At 37.6% G+C, this 21,805-nt stretch overlaps 1 protein-coding gene across 3 annotated transcripts; it reads left to right on the forward strand.

The window, feature by feature from the left end:
- The first annotated feature begins 2,349 nt into the window (after positions 1 to 2,349).
- Positions 2,350 to 19,831, forward strand: capzb (capping actin protein of muscle Z-line subunit beta). Of its 3 annotated transcripts, none has more exons than XM_032549723.1 (10): positions 2,350 to 2,601; positions 11,086 to 11,175; positions 12,143 to 12,264; positions 13,647 to 13,760; positions 13,843 to 13,984; positions 14,994 to 15,110; positions 15,197 to 15,262; positions 15,746 to 15,822; positions 16,065 to 16,166; positions 18,889 to 19,831. In XM_032549723.1, the coding sequence occupies exons 1-9, from the start codon at positions 2,599 to 2,601 to the stop codon at positions 16,156 to 16,158; spliced, it is 825 nt and encodes a 274-aa protein (XP_032405614.1). In that variant the 5' UTR covers positions 2,350 to 2,598; the 3' UTR covers positions 16,159 to 16,166; positions 18,889 to 19,831. The 3 variants fall into 3 exon arrangements, with proteins under 3 accessions (XP_032405614.1, XP_032405615.1, XP_032405616.1); XM_032549724.1 differs by having other exon boundaries at positions 16,065 to 16,159; positions 18,889 to 18,981; XM_032549725.1 differs by lacking the exon at positions 16,065 to 16,166 and having other exon boundaries at positions 2,353 to 2,601.
- Positions 19,832 to 21,805: the final 1,974 nt, after the last annotated feature.

Genomic DNA, 21,805 nt, shown 5'->3' on the forward strand with positions numbered 1-21,805 from the left:
AATCTTTAAAAAAGATACACTACGTACGAAAAGGTACCGGTAACATAGGTAAGCATGTAAAGAAGGTGGAATGAAAGTCTTAAAATAATAATAATAATAATAATATTAAATATTTTGATGTTAGTTGCGCAATTAAAATTAATTTGCTAAAATTCTAAATTAGATTAGATTAGATTAGATTAGATAGATTTATTACAGACTCAGAGTCCAAATTACACAAAAAAGAAAACAAAGACGATAAAAGAACAAAAAGTACAATAAAAAAATAATTTAAAATTAAAACGATATGTTCTGGTTTCATATACGAGCAAATATTTCAATGAATTTGATGACATAAAATTTATTCTCAGGTGTAATTATGATCTAAATAAACTCATAAGATTCATCTTATTTCATCAACTGGAGTGGAAGATGATTCCAGTCCCCATAACACTCCTCCGAAACTGTAGATCTATGATGTCAAAAAAAAGGAGAAAATTACAGTTTATTCAAATTGACTGAAAAAGGGCATATGGTCTGCTTTGCAATTTTTTAGACAGTTCTTGGAAAAGAGAATGAGGAAAATAAAAAGAAAAGACAAGAGAAGAAAGGAGAATAAGTTGAACAAAAAGAAGAGAGGCAAGAAGAAAAGAAACAAAAGAAAAGGAAACAAAAGGGGAAAAAAAGGAAAGAAAAGATAAGCAATGTTTGTAGTTATACTAATTTATTCTGTGCTTTTTGCTTGATTGCTTCAACAAAGCACACATGGGAGTTAGATAATTGCCTCTAACACACCTTCAACAAAACACAAATCTTGTTTTGGTTTACAAGCAGGTTTTTAGGGGAATGCATATTTCAGCAGTGTCGTTATGCTGTGATTTTGATAGAAAACACCTGGAATACATTTTAATGGATGGGTTTGCTTTTTCACCAAATTCTTTGATGAATGACTTTTTTTTTATAGAAGCAACCACTAAGGAGGAATAGAAAATCAAAAACTCCCAACTTTTGCACCTGCTTGGAAGACATTTATGCCACTTTCCCAACTATTGATTTCTTGAAACAGGTCAGAAACAATGGTGTTTTAAGAGGTCTTATTTTATTTTCACATCAAGTGTCTTCGAGATAATCTCAAAGCCACCTGATAATCTGTCTAAAAGAAGATACTCGTTTCGAATAGCAAGATGTTTGTTTCCAATTGTCTCGTTCAGAGATCCAAGACACTGCTTCAGACTTTGCTTTTTGATGTAGATGTTTCACACTAACATGTCAACAATTAAATTCATCTACCCTTTAAATTCTCTCAATACTCAATAGGTAAAATATACAGGTTTATATCCTCTATGTTCTTTATATGCTAGGTGTTTGTTTTCTTTAAACTAAGCTAAAATTAATTTTGATCATTTTGAAGTTAGTTTTTAACATTTCTGTGACTATTTTTGGGGGGAGGTAACCCACTGATTTCAACTTTTGAGCTACATGTAGATCTCACTTAGAAATTCATCAATGTTAAGTGTATTCCTGCTTTAGACCAGTATATTTTATCTAGATTAGACCAAGCCAAACTGCATTTGCTAAGAGTGGACTAAGCTTTTTAGGTTTCTCAATCATCTGCTACCTCTCCCAAAAGGTCAGAAAGGACACTGGTCTGCATAAATTGTAATTTGCAACCAGAACAACTACACTTTTATACAGAGGCAGTATCTCTGTAATTGAGGTGTTTGTACTAGAGATCATGCAGCACCAAAAATAATTTCTCTTAAGTACATATAAATGACTTTGTGCTCAATGATTAGGCTTTGCAAACTAGAAGTTACAATTGCATCGCTGATTTAATTAGAAACAAATGGTAAGAATAGCGAAGAGAGAAGAAAAAAAATGTTATTACAATGGGATTGTGGCGTTTTCATTAGCAGTAGCCATATTAGATTTTAGAGTTGCGCTGGGGAAGGAGCCACAACCTCGGATTTCTCAGTAAACAGAGAACAACCCTGCCCTAGATTATCTATCACGACTTTCATCAGTTCTGTTTGTTTCGTTTCCTTACAACATGTACAGACCCGTGACATTGCCGTTTCAGACTGGTCCTGCAGCTATGCTTATGGCACCTCAGTACTTTCAGAACACAGACTTTTTAAAAAGTTTCCTGATTCTGTCAGGTGGAACATTTATATTGAAAAGTATCCTGTCACCCCTTTGGTTCCCAATGTAAACATACTCCAGGAACTGTTTTGTCATAATTTTGTGTAACCGTCTTTCTGCCGCCCTCTGCGTCCGCATATTTGTCGCTCAGCGGCTCTCTTTCCATACTTGGCAATGCCTTTCTTGCTCCTTCGCTATTGGTTGCAAGGGAGCAGAGCTCCGAATGACCCGGAGGTAGAAGTGAGGCCTGCTGTTTTCTCACCGCAGCCTCCTTCCTGTAGCCCGGTTGAGGAAGTGAATTTCGCTGACAGGGCTGGGTTCAGTGAGGGAGAGGCGAATAAAACATCTTCCACTGAGGGAACTAAAACAAATAACACGAGAAGAATAAAAGCCGAGTGGAGCCAGGTGTATAGCCACAGCGAAGCTAAGGTGTACAGCCGTTGGTGAAACCGTTTCCCCGCAGAGACCGTCGCAGACATGGTAAGGGCCGTGCTAACGCTACTGGGAAGCGGGGAAGGGGCGAGAGGCTTCTGGTTGGAGTGCCGAAGCTCTCCGGGCAGCTGGACGTGCTGGCTGGTAACCCGAGAGGACCGGAGAGCATAACTCAACGAGGCATCTTAACTGTGACCGATAAGGAGCAAGTTAGCTTTGTGGCTAATCTAGCTTCTGTTTCTTCCTGCTAGTTAGCCACCTGCTAACAGCCAAGCTACATGCCCCGTAGGCACAGAGTTAGCACAGGATGTTTTGGATTTGACACAAGTTTGCTAACGGCAGCGGAGGAGATTCCTAATATAGCTCTCATACAATCCCTCCAGCCTTTAAAGCAGACTTAAATAGCCGAGCGTCGGTTTGCCTGCTGCTAAAATAAAACTGCTGGCTCTTCCTTTTCTTAACCATGACTAGCTGGCAGCTCTCTCTGCTAGGTTTTCCTGGCTTAAGAGTTTCACCGTAACTTTGTTTGTGTTTCTCTGTAGTTACACCGCTCATTTTAAAACATGTCACCAGTCAGTCGACTCTTTTTGTATCTTTTCAAGTGGGTACAGTGATGTTCCTCCAATTTTACAAACGATAATATTCAGGGTTAACCAGGAAAGCGTCAAATGACAGCTTAGGTCAGAGCAAAGCGCAATATTATGAGACTGTATACAAATATTAGGCCAGAATTTAAACCATGATTTTCAAAAAAGTAGGCTTGTAAATATGATTTTGTGCTGACATGAAGGATAATTCAAACAGACTCTTGATGACAGACATTACCAGCAACTTCTTGTTGTACTACAGCAGCATTGTCTTTTACTATAACAAATCTAACTGTTGGCCTGTTGCAAATAAACAGTATTAGTAATATTAGGTTACATTATTTAAGTTAATATGATTAAAAGGCAACCCTGAACTATGAATTCTAGGCTTTCCCTTTGAATATTGTGAGTTAGAGTAAAAAAAGAAGAAGAAACAAGCGGTCTCTTGGATTTATTGAAAATTTGATCAAAGATGAATCAAAATTCAGTTATAATTATAAGGATAATCAAGAGTTATATTTACCAATGTACCAAACTGTAATCTTTACTTGATGTCCCATTAGCAAATGGGACATCAAGTAAAGATTACAGTTTTTCTTTTTGTAAACATGTAAAAACTGCATCAGTCACTCTACTAGAGATTAGAGTTGGTCAGTTTTCCCTGGACTGTTTCACATGAAGGCAATTAAAAGCTTAAAAGTCAGATTTTTTAAATATATATATCGATTAAATGGACTCACAATTTTCGATCTATACGTACAACTCTGTCAGTGACTTTTAGTTTTAGATGATTTTTTCTTTAATACAAATCAAAGAAGGTCATGGACATAAACACATCTATTAATAGCCTGCAGTACATGGTTTTTCTTTATGTATGAAAAGCTTTGGGGGCAATTAACAAATACTTTATTACCCATGATTGTGTATCTGTTAATTTATCGTATTTTATGACCACTAAGTCATAGAAAATAGTCTTAAATTCTACATTTAATTTAATAGTATATTTTTTTCAAATTTATTTGATGCTATATGTATATTTCTATTGCCTATTGATTTGTTTCAAACTATACAGAAAGAGAAAGTTGGTCCATTTTGTATTTCCCGATTTAAAAGGCTAGCTGTTCTGTCATTTATTCTCATCAATACTCTGTCAGGTCTTTCTAAATGAGACAGTAACTAAAAACTCACTCTTTGTCAGATTTCCAGATAATGCTTTTATTTCCAGACAGTCACATAGGACTTTAAATAGACCACATTTATCCACAGTGCTGCGGTGTGTTTCACATCAGCGATATGTAAAATAAAAAGTTTTCCATATGCGTGTTAACATACTGGCTTTTTTTATTTATTATTTTTTATTTAGTATCATTTAATTCTGTTTTCTAACTGGGTTGTTTCCTTTAAAAACCTCAATGAGGGGCGTGCTGTGGTGGCGCAGCGGGTTAGCACGCCCCACGTTTGGAGGCCTTAGTCCTTGACGCGGACGTCGCAGGTTCGACTCCCGGTCCCGACGACCTTTGCCGCATGTCTTCCCCCCTCTCCTCACCCTCCTTCCTGTCTGCCTACTGTCGAAAAAATACGAGCCACTAGCGCCGCAAAAACTCTTCGGAGAAAGAAATGGAAAAAAAAAAAAAACCTCAATGAAGGAAGTTGTAAAAATCTAATCTGCTGTAATCCAGCTTTTTTTTTTTGTTGTCCTTCATGTTAAACCCACTTGGTTTACGTAGAAGAAGCACATCTTTTGTACGTCCATGCAAACTAAACACTGCTGTGTGTAAGAGGAGAACAGCAGCTGGAGTTTCTCCGGTGTCGCCCTCTCTCCTTGGTCTCACCTCATCCATCCTGCTCCGCCCTGACCTCAGGGGGTTGTCTGCTGGTCTGAGCAGTGTTTACACCAGAAAAGCACTGCTGAGGAATGCAGCTGCTGTCTGAAACAGGCTGTCTCATCAGGTGAAAGAGATTTTGGAGAAGATGGGCAGCAGGTGACCTTAGAGAAGAGGCATTGCGTGGGAACCTGTTGAACTCAGGGTTAGGCTTAAGGAGAGTGTTTATATACTCCATGGATTCCTTTCTTGGATTAGATTATAGTGCTGGATTATGTTAGCTTTTAACACTTCAGGTAGACTAAGAGTGCCCTGCTTTGTTTACAAGTACAGAAGGTGAAATAAACATGTGTAGTGGTGATTGTTGATTAATGCAACGTTTTATAAATGAATCCTGTTTCTCACATGTGACTATTTCTGTTGCTTCAACTTAAAATTGATCAATTTCACCTCCAGACCAGAGGGACAATTTTGCTCAAGTCGAATGTTATTTCAGTATTATCTTTGACACCAGAGGAAAATATTTGTTGCACAGAGTGTAAACCCGTAAGTCGTCTTAAAAAACAAGTTTTGTCTGTCTGCTGTTCCAGTTCGGAGTGCATCCTCCCACACATTCCCCACAGTTTCATGCCCTGGCCTCTCGGCCCTCCGATCTCATGACCTGCTGCTCGCTGCGTGTTTGGGGAGAGAAAGCTCCCCTGGGGTTCAGTTTAGTCCTGCATATGCTGTGTGCTTTGTAGCAGTCACTAAGGTCTTCATTCAGCTGTAGCTTATTTGCTTGCCTTTTTACATTTCTCATTTAATAAAGCTGCTGCAGCAGATAAAGGTCGTCAATGTAGATACAGAAGCTGCTGATGTACAGAAGGTAAAAAGGTTCAGTCTGGCTGCTTTAAGCTGTTTTATGATTAACTCAGATGGTTAGCAAAGCAAATGTAACTGACAAGTTACACATACATACAAAAGTCACCTCTGATTTCTTTGTACTTTATTATCAGGCTGCCACAACTTGCTGGTTTTTCCACCTCCAGGTTTTCTCAAGGTCTTCCTTTTAATTCTCTGACCACTTTTTAAAACTCACTTTCAGTCTGGCTTTTTAATTTAAGCTACTTGACTCTGATCTACCAGTCATTCAGACAAATAAGGTTCTAAAATTAAAGGATTTCTTAAAGGCATAACATTCATATAATGTTCATAAAGTTATTTTGACCTAAAGCATCATCTTTAATGCTTTATTTATCTTCAGACACCTAAACTATGTGTACTGACATGGTTGGGTACAAGAGCTAGTTAAGAGTTTTAGCAAGAATTATATTAATTTTAAGATTTTTTAAATATGTTTTTAATTCTCACACAAAACTACATAACTGTGTCTCCTAATACAATTAAATTGTTTCATTTATTTATTTTTGTGCATTTCTATGCTGGTCCGTCAGTTTTTAACCTCCAGAAAGCATTTGCGTTATAGTTATCAGCATATAAAGTGCTCCAAAATTACAGTTAATGCACAGAAACTGCAGAAATAATCAGTTTTAAGGAAAAATCTTGAAAGACCTTCAGAAAGCCTGGAGAAGTATTGATCAAATCACTTTAAAGGATTAGAAGTAATCTGACCACTGTCAAAGCAAACATGAAGAAATTAGAAGTGGTTTTAATGTTTTGGTTTCTGTTCATCGGTTCAGTCAACTTTTTTTTTTTCCCTCTTTTGTCAACATATTATTGAGAGTTTGCTGCTTAACCTTCAGTTTTTTACTCCGTCTCTTGTTCAGAGTCCTTTTTTGCTACATTATCAATATCCACACTGTATAGAAGCAGTCCTGTTTAAACACTTTTAGATTCGCCACCATTGCCATTTGTCTTCCACATCCGTCAAAAGATAACAAGATGATTTACTGTTAAACAAGCACTTTATCAGTGGGATTTTATAACTTCCTGCCTGTCTTATATATTCCAAACAGGTTGTTTTATGCTATTAGTTGCCTATCTCGGTGGGACAAATGAGTTAACTTGATAAGTAGAGGAAAGGCGATGAGCCTCCGTTTAATATGTGCTTTTACACATGTAGAGCAGTTTGTTGAAAGTGTTAAGCATGTTGTAGCCACACCCTGTCGGTGAGCTCTCAGCAGCTTAATTTACGTTTTGGCTCATGATAAACAGTGGGCCAGCAGAGCAGCTAAGGTTTCCACAGTGCACATCACTCTTTCTCACCTAAACTAATGTTCTTTACAAAAACACACACAATAAAAAAAAATCACTCATAAAAAAGTTATTCAAAAGTTAGATATAGCCTTTTGTTAGACTATATATTATCTTCCCAGATGATTTAATTTAATCAGTATCTTATCAGCATTATAAATTGGCGATCAGCAGTAATAACGCATTCCTGGTCCGTTTGAGATGTGAACTAGTGCTTTTGTGCGAACCTGTTGTATTTTTTGTGAACTTCTTTTTGTGGTTGACCCCAGAACATTTTCCTCTTCCTCTGCTTGTTCATGCCTGAGCAGTGCAGGGGTCCCAGCCTTGGGGCCCACTGCCCCGTCTGCTTCACTCCATCAGACTCAGATGATTGCATTGCCTCCTGTGCATCCTGTCAGGTTTTACAGAAGCCTGTTCACCATCCATTCATTTACGTCATGTGGGCGGCAGCAGGGGAATGCCTAAAACATGCAGGACATGTCCTGAGGACCAGCATAATAAGACGTCTGTAATGCTCCATGCAAACTAAAGAGTGCATAATTCAGAAGTTCCTGGGTGATTTCCCTTCTTCTTTTTGTGTAAAACATTGACCTACACATAGAAAATGTGATTAATATAAGAAGAGCTTTAACATAAAACATAAACGCATTCAAATTTGGTTTTACTAGCCTTCCTGCTGTGAGCAGGCATTAAATATTTACCTCAAGTATTATCTTATAATAAAACTCCCTATATTAAAAATGGACGTCTTCCACACTGGAAATTCTTCATGTCTGTGTTGGTGATGCTTGTCTGTGGTTCACTTACTGGAGAAATATTGGACTTTCAGTTACTGACTGACCAGTAAAGCTAAAAATTGATTCTGGTGAAGAACTCCTTTTTCCCTCAGACATCCCTGTGTTTAAAAATTAAACATCGAATGTCCTATTTCTGCTAGAATTTTGACATAAAATCCTTGGTGTGATTTGTGTTTATTTTGTAACTTGATGACTTTGACACGTTTGCTGCTCCTTTTGTCCTTTACCAAACGCTCACATGGGAAGTCATGAGGCTCCTCAGGCTGAACTTGAGATGTGGAGTCTGTTACCGATCGCCGAGTACAAGAGAGATTTCCTGCAGAGGCGTAAAGATTTTCTGCACAGTGATATTGTGCTTTTAATGTACAGCATGTTGCAAGATTGGTCATTACATGCATTGTTTTTATTTGTGCATATGACAGATTATAGAGCTTTAAATATAAAGCAATTCAAAGTATACTAAAGGATATTAAAGAGAGAGTGACTCATACATCTGTAGGCTTTTAATTACTGTGTATTGCATCTTTATGAAATTATTTAATCTCCTTGAATAAAGTGTTTACCATAACGATAGTGCTTTCTGTAATGCAGAACACATTTATCTGATTAATTTTAACATGTGACATAGTTTGATCTATCAATGTTGTGCATTAAAACAAAACTTTGTCTTAAACATGAATTATTCTTATTTAGAGGGAAAACATACGTTTTTTGTGCTAAACACAAACATAAAATTATTACATATGTTAAGCAAAAAAAATGTAGAATAAACACCCATCAGTATGATGCTGATGTTTGAGAGTCACTTAAAAATATCAGTACAGCTCCTGTATCTCCAGAAGAAGTAGAGCTCCTGGACGACACAAGCTAACGCTATCTGGTTAAATTGTCTGAATAAAATATCCCTGTGGTTTGTTTTATTCTCAGCTTTCTTGTGTCCTTGTACTGCCACTATAACGATCCTAATCATTTGCCACACTGCATTCCTAGCGCTGGCGTGAACTTCCTGGGACGTCCACTCCTGTGGAGATTCAGTGACTGTTTTAATATTTTCCACCGCTATTTTCTGCAGTGAAATATCGGATTGGATCTCCTTGTAAAGGACGATTGTAACCTTCCCAGTTTGATGTTTGTTTGGACTTTTTTTTTTGGAACAACAGCTTCTGTGTGGTAACTGCTGCGTTATCGTATCGGCATCATGTTTCACACACACAAATGTTCCTACTAAGTCTGAGCTCCTGACTTTATTGAAGTTCTCACACACGCTGATGATTGGTTGTTGTGTGGTTTAGGTTGGCAGTAGCTGGCTGCCATTTGGTGTTATTGCCTGTGGAAGTGGACTTCTGCATTTTGGCTTAGTTTATCTAAACGACATAACAATTTATGTGTTTATGATCTGAGTTTGTACACAATAAATCCCTAATGCAGAGGGGTGTAAAGTGATGTTGTAGAATGAGGTTCTGCAGTGTTAAATGGCACATTCAGTCACAGTTGTTCAGTATTGACAATCTGACTCTCCACCCAGGGCAGATTGGTCTGGGGGCAACACAAGCAGTCAGTTTTAGTCTTAATGGTGGACACTCTTCTATTCGTGGTTCAGTATTCTTGGGTTTTCCTTTGGAATGTGACTCCAAATTATTTGTGGAAAATTTGCCTGTTTGCAGAAATGTTTTTTTCATACAGCATATCTAAAACATTTTAAAGAAAATGCAGCTTGGGAATTTGAAATGCATACGAGCAATGTGGCACGACACGCTATTTATTGACTGGCATTTAAAAGCAGGCAAACCAGGAGAGCCGTTTATTATTCTTGGATCTGATTGGCTGTAACCCAAAGAGCAGAAATAAGGAAGAGTGTAGATGTTGACTTCTGCTGTAGTCCAAGTATTGTTTCTGCTGTGCGTATTAATGCATATTAAGGTGTATTTGGTGTGTGAACTATTAAAATAGGTTGTTCTAAGCATTTTTTGAGAGAGTCTCTATTAATGGTGGATTTTAGTTAGCAGACTTTGGTGCCTAACTCTTCAAATACCAGGGAATGTGGATTGTTTTTTAATTCCAAGTTAAAAATGTAAAATAAATAATACTGGTCTAAACTCGCATGGAATATTGTATGTTGAACAAGTGTGTTTTTAGCATGAGGAGCACTTTAGACAGACAAACTAAAAGTAGAAATTCTAATATTTGGATTGGTCAAACCTGGACTAAGTTATTCTAAGCTTATTACTGATCCTAAAGGGTTGCTTTGGTTTATTTTTTATGATTTATGACTAAATATAATATACTGTCAGTACTGCTCAAAATTATTTGGCCACTTCGTTTCTTTGTGTTGTTTTTGTCGTACTTTATTGTTTCTGATCCCAGAAGATGTAATAAGCTGCCCAAGCCAACATTTATGTATAAAAATGACCTTGTTTATCTTTGCTTAACCTATTTTGAAAAGCTGGGCTTGATTTCTATTGCCTGACCTACACAGTCAAATTAATACAATCTGTCTGGTAAAGTGATAAGATCTAAAAAAAAATGTGTGCTCTCATTTGAAAATATTTAAGAACAAATGAGAAGCAACAATATAAATTTACAGCTGTATGGGGTTACAGTCAGGCTTTTAAGCTCCTGCAAACCACCATCATACCAAAATTACTCCAAGAGTGCACCGATAGCTTTTCTACAAAATAACTGAAAGCATCGCCTGCTCCTGACATTTTTATCATTTACAAAAGCTTAACCAGCAATATGGTTAAATCTGGACTAAATTCTGCATTGATTTACAGATCAAGACATTTTTTGGCTTTCAGATTCTTTTATTTTTGATCACATGATGCATCATTACTCTACTATTCTCCAATGATAAAACCATAGAGCTGGAAAGGTTTTAGTTACTTTCTGACATAAACAATACTTGTCGTTTTTAACGGCACATTTTAATGCCTTACTTTTTGCACAGTGAAAGCATCTGTAATTAACTAGCTTTAGTTGTGTGTTTCAGAAGTTTTATTTTCTGGGATAATGTTAAAAGTAGATTCTCTGATGTCCAGAAACCCTGTTTGTTTTTGTTTCTTTAAAGAAATGCTGTGTTGACTCTCATCAATCAGTATTGAGTTTTAAGTGTTTGATGTCTCTGTGTTTCAGAACGATCAACAGTTGGACTGTGCTCTGGACCTGATGAGGCGTCTGCCTCCTCAGCAGATCGAGAAGAACCTCAGTGACCTCATTGACCTGGTCAGTACTTTCCTTTGGTTACCGTAAGTCTTTGCAGGAATTACTGTATGCCTTTAAATTCCCTGTACTTTATTTATTCCATGCAAGGATGATCAGTTCTGCTCATTAACATGATTTCTCAATGAGTTGTTTTACTTTAGCAGCTATTATAGCAGTTATTTAGATTTTCTTTGTTGATTTTAGCAGAAGTTGCATCATAAATGACCTTAAACACTTTTCCTCCAAGTTTTCCATCCATTTGTTTTCAGCCGGATCCTCCCTCCTCCCCTCTAACCTGTCACCCCATGAACACCTGCTCTTTTCATACCAAGTGACTACTATGTCCGGTTATTAGTGATCATTATCACAGCTGTCAATCATCTCCGCTGCCAACTTCTTCTTGGCTCTGCCACCGCTGAAACTTTATCTTGCCAGCTAAAATCTCTTCTCCTGTTCCTGTTTTGTCCCACATCTCTCATCTTTTCCCCTCTGATCCTGCATTTCTTTACGCTCCACACTATATTCCCAGTTCAGACTCGCTTCTGTGCTCTTGGCCAGTCTGGGCTGCCAGGTGCGTTTATGTGGGAGAGTGTCTGTTTGTGGGTATGGGGGCTTTTGCAGGATAACAGGGCTGCCTTTGTGTCTGTGCTCTGATGCAAGAGCGTGAAGGAGGAGGGACTCCATGTCAGTCTGTGAGAACTAATTTGTACCCCTTTATCCTTTAGATATTATATTTCCCAATTATATTTTATTCTACCTCATCTGGGTGAAGCTGGAATGTGATTAGAGCTTAAAAGTATCAAATAACCCAAAATCCATTTTTTGCTTTTCTGTTTCTCTTCCCTGAGAAAATCCTTTAAAGTTGCCATCAGTACCAGAGTCTCAACTTAAGCATCTCTGCATGCATTTAATCAGAAATCTGAGGAGTCTAGCTGTTTATTTGAACTGAATACAGTTTTGATTAGAGCCGTTGTCTGTTTGGGTGCAGGTGCCCAGTCTGTGCGAGGACCTCCTCTCCTCAGTGGACCAGCCCCTGAAGATCGCCCGCGACAAAGTGGTGGGGAAAGACTACCTGCTCTGTGATTACAATCGAGATGGCGACTCCTACAGGTGCAGTACATGATTTAAATTAATTACCTGAGACGGAAAATTTACCCAAACATTATGTGGTATGGGCGTGACGGTACCGCCTGATATGAAACTCCACAATATTTGAAACGTCAGTTTGAATTTGGTCAGGCCTGGTAATGTCAGTTGTGTTCCAGTTTCCTGGGAAGTGGGAACTCGGAGCAGCCAGACTCCATAACAACGTTCTACTTAAGAAGTCGGAATTTCAACGTGGCGACGCCCATAAACATTGTTTACAAAAACTCGTACAAACATAATTTTAAGCCCTGCTTTCCATAAGTAAACAACACTTTTAAATTGTTCAGTTTAGAGTTACAGGCGCTACATGCAACATTGAAAGGTTTGGAAAGGTTTTCCTTTTGTGTGATAACCAGAAGAAATGTCTTCCACATTTTTAAATGACTGCCTGGCAGCATTTTAGATGCTCTGTAGAAACTGTGGTAAAATGCCACAGTGACTTGACACTAGTTTGCAAACAGTAGTTTGTAAAGAGGCGTTATCTTAATGCGTAGAGCTCCTTTAGTTCCCACTCTACAATTGCAAATATTTTAGTTTTCATATATTTCTTAAATTATATTATATTATATTATGAATGTATCCTGTGTTCTGTCTTTGAATGAAGATAAAGTGGATTTTCTGTTCTACATCATCCAACAGCCTGAGCGTAGCATTAACATGTAGAGTGTGACTTCAGGACTCTTGGAATATTTTAGCAAACAATTATTACATCAATTAGAATATTTTATAATATTTGTTCAGAGCTTTTTTATTTTCTAAAGCCCAAGCATGGCGATCACAAGCATGAGTACAACCAAGTATTTAAGTGCATGTGATTTTTGTTTTTTGATAGCCAGAATAGGATGCACCCTATTTTCTTATGACTTATGAAATTAACACACAATAAATCCACTCCAAACCAAAAATTATCTCTAGCTAACTCTGTCTCTGTGCCTCCTTCAAATTGAACAGAAAAATGGCAGAAAGTAGTTCCCCCGTCATGACTTGTTTAATGATTAGCATTGTTAGCAACCAAGCTTAAAGGGGAACAGAGATTTGGTGCAGCGGAGTGAACTGCTAGGCAGTAGTTCCTTTTCCTGTTGCAGCAGAGCAAAGCACAGCAGCAGCAGCTACATTAGCATGGCTAAAAATAGCCTGGATTCCTCTTTGCATAGCATATTTTTGTTCTTGCTGCTCCTGCAGCAGCAATCGACTGACTGGAGATGTTTTATTTTCCCCTACAGATCTATAAATTCATATGCAGGCCTTTTTCTCTCGGTCATAGTCTCACCTTTAATTTGGTATTAAGAGGTTTGAAGTCTGTTTTGAGACTTAACATTGAATTAGTGTAATTTCTCAATCATCAGATCCCCATGGAGTAATAAGTACGAACCTCCCATTGAAGATGGTGCAATGCCTTCAGCTCGGTTGAGGAAACTTGAAGTGGAAGCAAACAACGCCTTCGATCAGTACAGGGACCTGTGAGTGTGGAACTGGAGGTTTGTACTTACAGATCAGTGCTGCCCTCTTGTGACCGTGGCATTATCTACCTGTAATGTTCAGGTACTTTGAGGGTGGCGTGTCCTCTGTGTATCTCTGGGACTTGGATCATGGCTTCGCAGGAGTTATTCTCATCAAAAAGGCCGGCGATGGATCCAAAAAGATTAAAGGATGCTGGGACTCCATTCATGTGGTGGAGGTGCAGGTGAGATAACGCTGACATTTTCAAACTTTGTTTATATATGCAGCTAACTTGGCTTCATTTTTCCCCATAAAATGAGGTTTTGGAAGTATATTTTTACCAAAATCCAGGTATCTGCTAAAATTATTTGAACTCTTTTTCACGATCAGCTTAAAAGCATTTAAATATATGTTGAACCTTTTAAAGAAACAACTAATTGGAAGTTTTTGGCTGATTTCTAACCTTGTTTTCTGGCTCTACAGACTGAAATCAAGTTTTGCCATTGAGTTATTTATATTCTCACGCCTGATTTAAATAGTAATGGTTAAGATGCTCAAGCATCTGACAGAAAACACAGAAAAGGAAACAACTGATATCATTATTGCTATTAGGTTTGGGTGTTTTGACTGAAAAATGTATCACGATATCAGCGTTTCATATCAGTCTATTCATAATTATAGATTTTTTTTGTTATAAATATCTAATTACTGCCAAGCTGGTGGCATGACCTCCAGTTTTATTCAGTTTTCACTTCACGCCATTGTTTTTTTCTTTTTTTTTTTTTTTTTTACTTTAAGCAGTTAAGAAGCACAGTGGAAAAACTTTAAACTGCTGTTGTGCCAGTTATTCAACAGGCTGTTGCTAGGTAACCAAAGAATTAGTGAGTTGCTAGGTAACCAAAGAGCGATTGAGTCAGTTGATTCCACCAACTTTGCTTAGGTGGCTCTAAGAGGTTGAGCGGCTAAAATCTTTCCTCTGCCCACATTTCCCAGAATGCAGTGCGGTGCTAGCTCATAGTTCAGTGAATATGTTATATATTAAAAATTCTATCAAATGTATTTATTAATATTGATCACGTCTACCACTATCTGGATTCTTATTGATTTATTGTCCAGTCCTGATTGATATGATTATCTGGTTTCCTATTGAACCTTTCTAAGGATTTATTTTTACGTCCACCAGCTGCAGTGAATGTTTGGAAAGTTAGTTGTCGCCATGTTTTCTAACGAGCTGCTGTCCATCCTGTGAGCAGGAGAAGTCTAGCGGTCGCACTGCTCACTACAAACTCACCTCCACCGTCATGCTGTGGCTCCAGACAACCAAGACCGGCTCTGGCACCATGAACCTGGGAGGCAGCCTTACAAGACAGGTACAATGCTGCTCAGTGGAGGAGCACTGCTGACTGTTTACCCATCCAGACCAGGAATAAAAACACTTTTTAAATCTTTTTCACAGATGGAGAAAGACGAGACGGTCGGAGAGTCCTCACCTCATATCGCTAACATCGGCCGCCTTGTTGAAGTCAGTGCAACCCATTTATTTTTCTTTTGAACTCTCTACTTAGAAATATAATTTGTGTTTGTCAGATTTTCTAAATTTGCTCGAGAGAGATGCAAAAATATTTGTCAATATGAAACTAAAGTTCAAAGACAATAAGAGGACAGAGACTTTATAAAATAAAAAAACACTCCATGTGTTTGATCTAGTTGTGAACATGATGGAGCTGTACAGTAAAATAACAAGGATTTGATCTAAACACTGAGATTGTTCAGGGTAAATAAAGATTTATTATATTACCAACATGGCGTAAAATACAGTTTTACAAGCGATTCACACAAAAATAGGCCATCATTTTAAAATCTGGAAATACCTTTTGCAGAAAATCTTTGCCACTTGGAGATTTCTTACGTTATGCTCCACATTTGTCACACCTTCACCTGAAAATGTTGTCCAGTTAAAACAAATAAAGCATTTTTAAAAATGGTAATAATTATGTTGTTTCAGGACATGGAGAACAAGATTCGCTCCACACTGAATGAAATCTACTTTGGGAAGACCAAGGATATCGTTAACGGCCTAAGGTACGACAACACCTTAGATTGGTCCTCACAACGTTTATTTATACGATTTTCCAGATCCTTCACTCAGCAGTTTTATTGAATCTCCCCCACAGTGAGTTAACCTCTGAGCTGCTGAACTCCAGCCTCTCTCTCTCTCTGTGTTCATTTCTCATATTCTGTCTCTTCCACCAGACCTGGTTCTGTTTTCATGTCTCTCATGTGTCACCTCTCTGTCCTCCTTCTGCCTCTCCTCTGTGCTCCAGATCTATTGAGTCTTTGCCCGATAATCAAAAGTACCGGCAGCTCCAGAGGGAGCTGTCGCAGGTCCTCACTCAGCGTCAGATCTTCATTGACTAGGGTCAGAGGTACACCTGGCATGGACGAGTGTTTCTGTGTGAAAATAACCTGAAGCTGAAGTCACAGCGGTCCAAACAACCAGTTAGAAAACTGACACACCTTTCCCCCAGGATGTTACAAGAATAAACATCAGAGAAAAAAACAGACTTACATTTGCTTGAGTAATTTTTAAAAAATATTTACTTTTAGGAGTATTTTTTACTACACTGTACTATTTACTTTTACTTGAGTAATTTTATTATGAAGTATTGCTAAATACCACTGAATGAAAAACGAACATGTTTTAACAAAAGCTTCACCGGACAAACGCACACCTGCAGGTTTTGTTAAAGTTTCATAAGTTTTATATTGAAAGAAACTGTTTTTTTTTGGTGTTGTTTTTTTTAAGTAATTACAATTACAAAAAACTTTGTTTTTCTTTTAAATTAATGTACTTACGCTTAGCCGTTTTTCCGATGTCCTGCAGCCCTGACTTGCCAGAGGATTCTTGACTCTGTCCTACAGGGAGTGTATGAACAAATTTGACCCTGAATGTAAAGTTTTGATCTCGTGTGAAGAAAATTCACAACAAATTCAATATTTTGAATCCAGTTTTGAGATTAAAAAACATAAACTTCAACTTAAAACACTTTGGAAAATTAATTTCCACTTGGAAAAATAGTGTCTTCAGTCAGAAGCTCTTCAGATTCGCTGTGATACAGACTGCTACAGTAGGTATTTCCTGCCAACATCCATCACAGTCTATAATAACTCTGAAGAATCTGAATTAATGAGATCCAACAATATCTAATTTCCCTTTCTGATCAATAAAGTATTTTTGAATTGAATTTAAATTAACTTTATATTTTGGTCCATCTGATGAGTCATTTTTAAATATTAATTTGAAAAATTACTCGGTAACTAAGTCAATTAATTTTACACTTGGATGGTTACTTTTTACTTTTACTTTGGTAAAAAATATGTTGAAGTAGTTCTACTCTTACTTGAATAATATTTTGAGGACCTCTGCAAAGAACCGTCTACAAAATCAGACTTCATATTCATCTGTGGAAGAGAATCTATTTAATTAAGCATCTATTTTTTTAATCTCTGGCTTTAGGACAGACTTGCATGTCCAGCATTCAGAGTTAGAAACATTTGTGAGGCATGTTGTGAAGGTTTGTTTACCTTTGTGTTAACACACTAACCAGGCTGATGTTTTTAATTAACTATCCTCTGCGGTTCATCAGCTTGTTGTTCTGATGAGGTTGTTTTTTTTTAATCACAGTGAACAAACCCAACCTTTATGACCCGAAGTTTGAGACGCTGAAATTAAAGAATCGCAACAAGGAACTTTAAAATTTACAAAGAATGAAGGTCAAATTTTACACACAGGCTTACCTGTGACCTGTTTACTCTAACTCCAACAGTTTTAAGTTTTCACAGTATTGTTTGTTTGCGGTGTGAACTGTTGGGGTCACATGTTTACATACACTCATGGATAATATCTTCATGTCTGTCAGCTGTAGTTGATGTATTTTAACGCTTCTTTTTACAGATATCGACAACATGTTTAAAAACAAGAATTTGATGCACAGGTTTGAATTTAATATGGAGCTGCAAAACATATTAAATCACAATTAACTGTATAAACTTTTTGCAAAATCACAATCTCAAAGGACTGTTTGACTGTTTAGGCGGCAAATTATGTTTCACATTCTGCAGGCCTCCTGGATTGACTTTGATGTATATTTGTAGTTGTTGTGATGCTAAATTTCCTAAAAAGTGACGTTATCATAAAATATATTTTAAAAAGAAGGTATTTTCCTGTAATTGATATAGATCCCAGCAAAAGTATTAGGTTTAGCTGTTTTCTGATGTCTTGCCAGAGGATTCTTGACTCTGTCCTGCGGGGAGTGTATGAATACATTTGACCCTGAATGTAAAGTTTTGATCTCATGTGAAGAAAATTCACAACAGATTCAATATTTTGAATCCAAAAGAGACGCACCGATCTGATATTAATATCCATCAGTCCTAACATCTAAAATAAATCTAGATCAGGTGTGGAGAATAAGTGCAGATCTATTGAGTCTAATTCTGTGCTCTGAGCGACATCGTGCTTTATTATTTATTTTACAATATATTTATAGGTTCTGTTTACAGTTTATTTTTATATGTTTGACCCAGGTAGCCACCCTTTGCTGTTGTTATATTGGCTGTTTTCTCCTAATTGCACAAACTGAACAAATTAAAACTGTTTTTACATGTTTGAGCTTGTGAAGCTATTGGTGTATTTCAGTGCGCTGTACTGATGCAGAGTTGTCAAATAAATTAGTAATTCAGTACATTTGTGGTTGTGTTTAAGAAAAGTCAATTTATCACTGTTTTTCTGTATCGGATCGGTATCGACCGATACCAAACACCATTTATGTGAATCGGTATCAGAAGTGAAAAAAGTGGATCGGTGCTTCCCTAGTTTGAAATTCGGTGAACTTGGGTTGTCATTCTTCTAAAGTTTGTAGAAGTGGTTAAAATAAATAAAATTAAAGCAAAAACTTTGATATTCCTGCCTGTCAGAGATACTCTGCACGTCCCAATCCTCCCTCTGGATGAGTGATTAATCATAATTAACCGATTTTCTCCTCTGACCTGTCGGGATGAGCGTGTCCCTCTCAGCTTCAGTCTCATATTTAGTTGTGATGTTTGAGTGCTGACTTTCTCTCTCTCCCTCTCTCTCTCTCTGCACAGGAGCGTTCAGAGTCAGGCTGACAAGCAACAGAAGGAGGCTCTGAAGGCCGACTTAGTGAAGGCCCTCAAAAACAAACATAACGGCTAGAGAAGCTACCGTCGGTTCTCCTCTTCTCTCTCTCCCTCGCTCCACCTCATTTCTGCCGTCTTTTCTTTCTGTCTCTCCCTCCGTACCCGTTTCAGTGCTGCACTCTTTTTATTTGTTGAAAACAAAAAGGAAAAAATGCTTTGCTTTGTATGTTTTGTTTTTTTTCTCCATCTTACGTTTCATCTGCCATTAAGCCATTCAGTCTCGCTCCGTTTCTCTCCGTCTCCCATGTTGTTGATAGTATTACCACGGTTAATGATAATCCTACAGCGTGAGGATCCTTGTAGTAATTATCCCTGGTTTAAAGAAAAGAAAACAGGAGCGACTCTGGACTCGGACACAGACTGAGCTGTAGTGGCTGTAGGCTTGGCGGTGGTTTCGTTTTACTCATCGGATTTATCTCCTGCTCCTATTTTGTCTACGACTCTCTCCCCGATATATTTGTATAGAATATAACTGTCCACATATATCTATCGGCCTTCCAAGGGATGTAAACATGAGGGCGTCCTTTCGTTCTGCACAACCAGGTTTTGACTTTGTTTTCCTCTTTCTGCATGCATGTGAGCCTGTGTGGGAGCATGGGGATGGACTGTTATAATCACCCTGGACACAACACCCCACTCCAAACATGCACACAGAGAAACATCACAGTTACTTCCCCCTCTATTCTTCTTCTCTCTCTTCATCTTCTGATTTTTGTTGGGGGTCACAGTTTGTCTTTGTGTCTCAGAGGAAACATTTGTTTCCATTTTGGAGGGGAATCTTTTGTTCTTTTTTTTTTTTTTTTGTCTTTTGTAAAGCTTATGATTCATATTGTATTAGAGCCTCCAGCAACAATAAAAACTGTAAAAGCTACGCTTTGCTCCTGTATTCATTTGGTGTCACACCTACAGCAGGAAGTGGATGTATTAGACTCTTATTAGCAAATATGTAAACATTCTTCAAACTATTCTGCAGCTGAAACATGTTGGAAGCGCTATACATTTACACACTTTTTAAACATACTCTGAATTAATGCAAAAGATGTTAAAAGATTCTGTAAGTGCTGTGAAAAAGTATTTCTCTTCTCGCATATATTGTTTTTTTCCTTTTCTTTTTTTGGGGTCCTGTGTGGAAAACATAATTTAAATCTTTGGTAGATGATAAATTAACAGCAAAAGCTGACTTCAATTTCACACCCAGACCTCATTAGAATGAATTTATTGGTTGAATGTAATATTTAAATTTTCATGGAAGCTGAATTTGAGGATTCACTAAGTAATAATTATCATTATTGGCTAAAACAAACACTTCTCTGAAGTGGAAAGTGACATAAAATTACTGATGTGAACCTTTAAATTGTATTCTAAATAAAAATCACTAGTTTATTTGTTCCTCTCCTCTACTGCAAAGATTAGACCTGACATGTTGTATTGAATTTAGTTAAAAGTACAGGCATACATTTTCTAATCTCTAAAATTATTTTTTATTTATTTTATGTTCTTGGGTTCCCTGAAAGATTTAATGTGATGCATCTTCAAGGATTCAGTCTAGTTAAGCGACTTCAGAGTCAAATATTTAGAAGAGTCATGATCTTCTGTGTTGTACTGGCAGAAGCTCGTGGTTTCTGGCAGGGCTGCAACTACATATTTTTGAGGTGGATGCGAACATCATCATTTTAGGCTAGCTTAAGCTAACCTGAATATTTACAACTCTCTTGCTGATACACTGACATTTCTTACCTTCTGTCTTTCAACCACTTTGAAAAGCTTTTCTTCGTCTCTCCAACATCTTTATCCTTCCCCCTCTTCCGTTTTCTGTTTTGGGCCCCGGAGTTTTTTCTGCGCCCCATCTTTAGCTCCCTGTTGTTGAGGCATTACTACAAATTTAAAAGAAAACAAAACGCGCCTCAGCCGCTGCCCAAGCTGCCTGTATGGGAGGGGGGCGCCTAATCAGTGCTGTTCCTCTGTTATTGATCATTTCATACACAAACAGCTGTTAAGTACATAAAATGCTGACTATATAAAAAATAAATTCCCCACATCGTTTTTGCGCCCCCTCTAGTGCAGCGCCCCTATGCGTTGCATACACTGCATAGCCACCTTTTGCGCCACTGACTGTGGAATAAACTTCACACTGGACTTCAAGCACGGTCGATTCTGTGCCTCCACACTTTTCCTTTAGGTTCTGGGACCTTAATTCCCAAATTAAAGTCAAAATGTATTTTCATCTTTAAAGGCAACTGGGCAACTTTATATTCCAAGTATGACGCTCATGATGTTGTCAGGATTACTTTACGACTAAGAGTCGTGGCTATTATTAGCCCTTTCATGCATAGTGGTCACTACAGTGGACAGCTATCTAAAAGCCATTTTCTTGTGCTTCCTGTGGATTTTTATGTTATAAATGCACACAGACCACTGAAGTGGACACTAATGCATCATAAAATATACCATCAACTACTGGCCATCAGCTGCAAATGCAAGAAATTATTTTTGTTAAATACAATATGGCCGACAGACAAAAAAGCATGAGAACCGACCCGGTCCCTCCTTCTACTGTAGACGAGTCTTGCAAGTAAAAAAAATATTGTTACATCAGATAACCCCTAAGGAACAATACTACTGATGTATTTTTCAAATAACTGTGTATTTGGACAAAATTACAATTGATCACATAAAAAATATATATATATTTTAACAAAAACAATTCCTACCTTTTAAATGCCTTAAGAAAAAAATTTTAAAAAATGGAAAAAAAATTCTGAGACAAAGGATCATAATTTATGCATGAAAGGGTTAGACTTAATAATAGCCACCTGCAAGTTGTCGGGAGGTTCGGCGTGCAAGC

This window comes from Xiphophorus hellerii, chromosome 20, assembly GCF_003331165.1.
Source record: "Xiphophorus hellerii strain 12219 chromosome 20, Xiphophorus_hellerii-4.1, whole genome shotgun sequence".
NCBI lineage: Eukaryota > Metazoa > Chordata > Actinopteri > Cyprinodontiformes > Poeciliidae > Xiphophorus > Xiphophorus hellerii.

Bases quoted from the DNA above. Each gene is read 5' to 3' on its own strand.
- capzb (XM_032549723.1), top strand. The intron at 13,761-13,842 runs GTGAGTGTGGAA...TGTAATGTTCAG, and splicing joins TTCGATCAGTACAGGGACCT to GTACTTTGAGGGTGGCGTGT. The intron at 13,985-14,993 runs GTGAGATAACGC...TCCTGTGAGCAG, and splicing joins TTCATGTGGTGGAGGTGCAG to GAGAAGTCTAGCGGTCGCAC.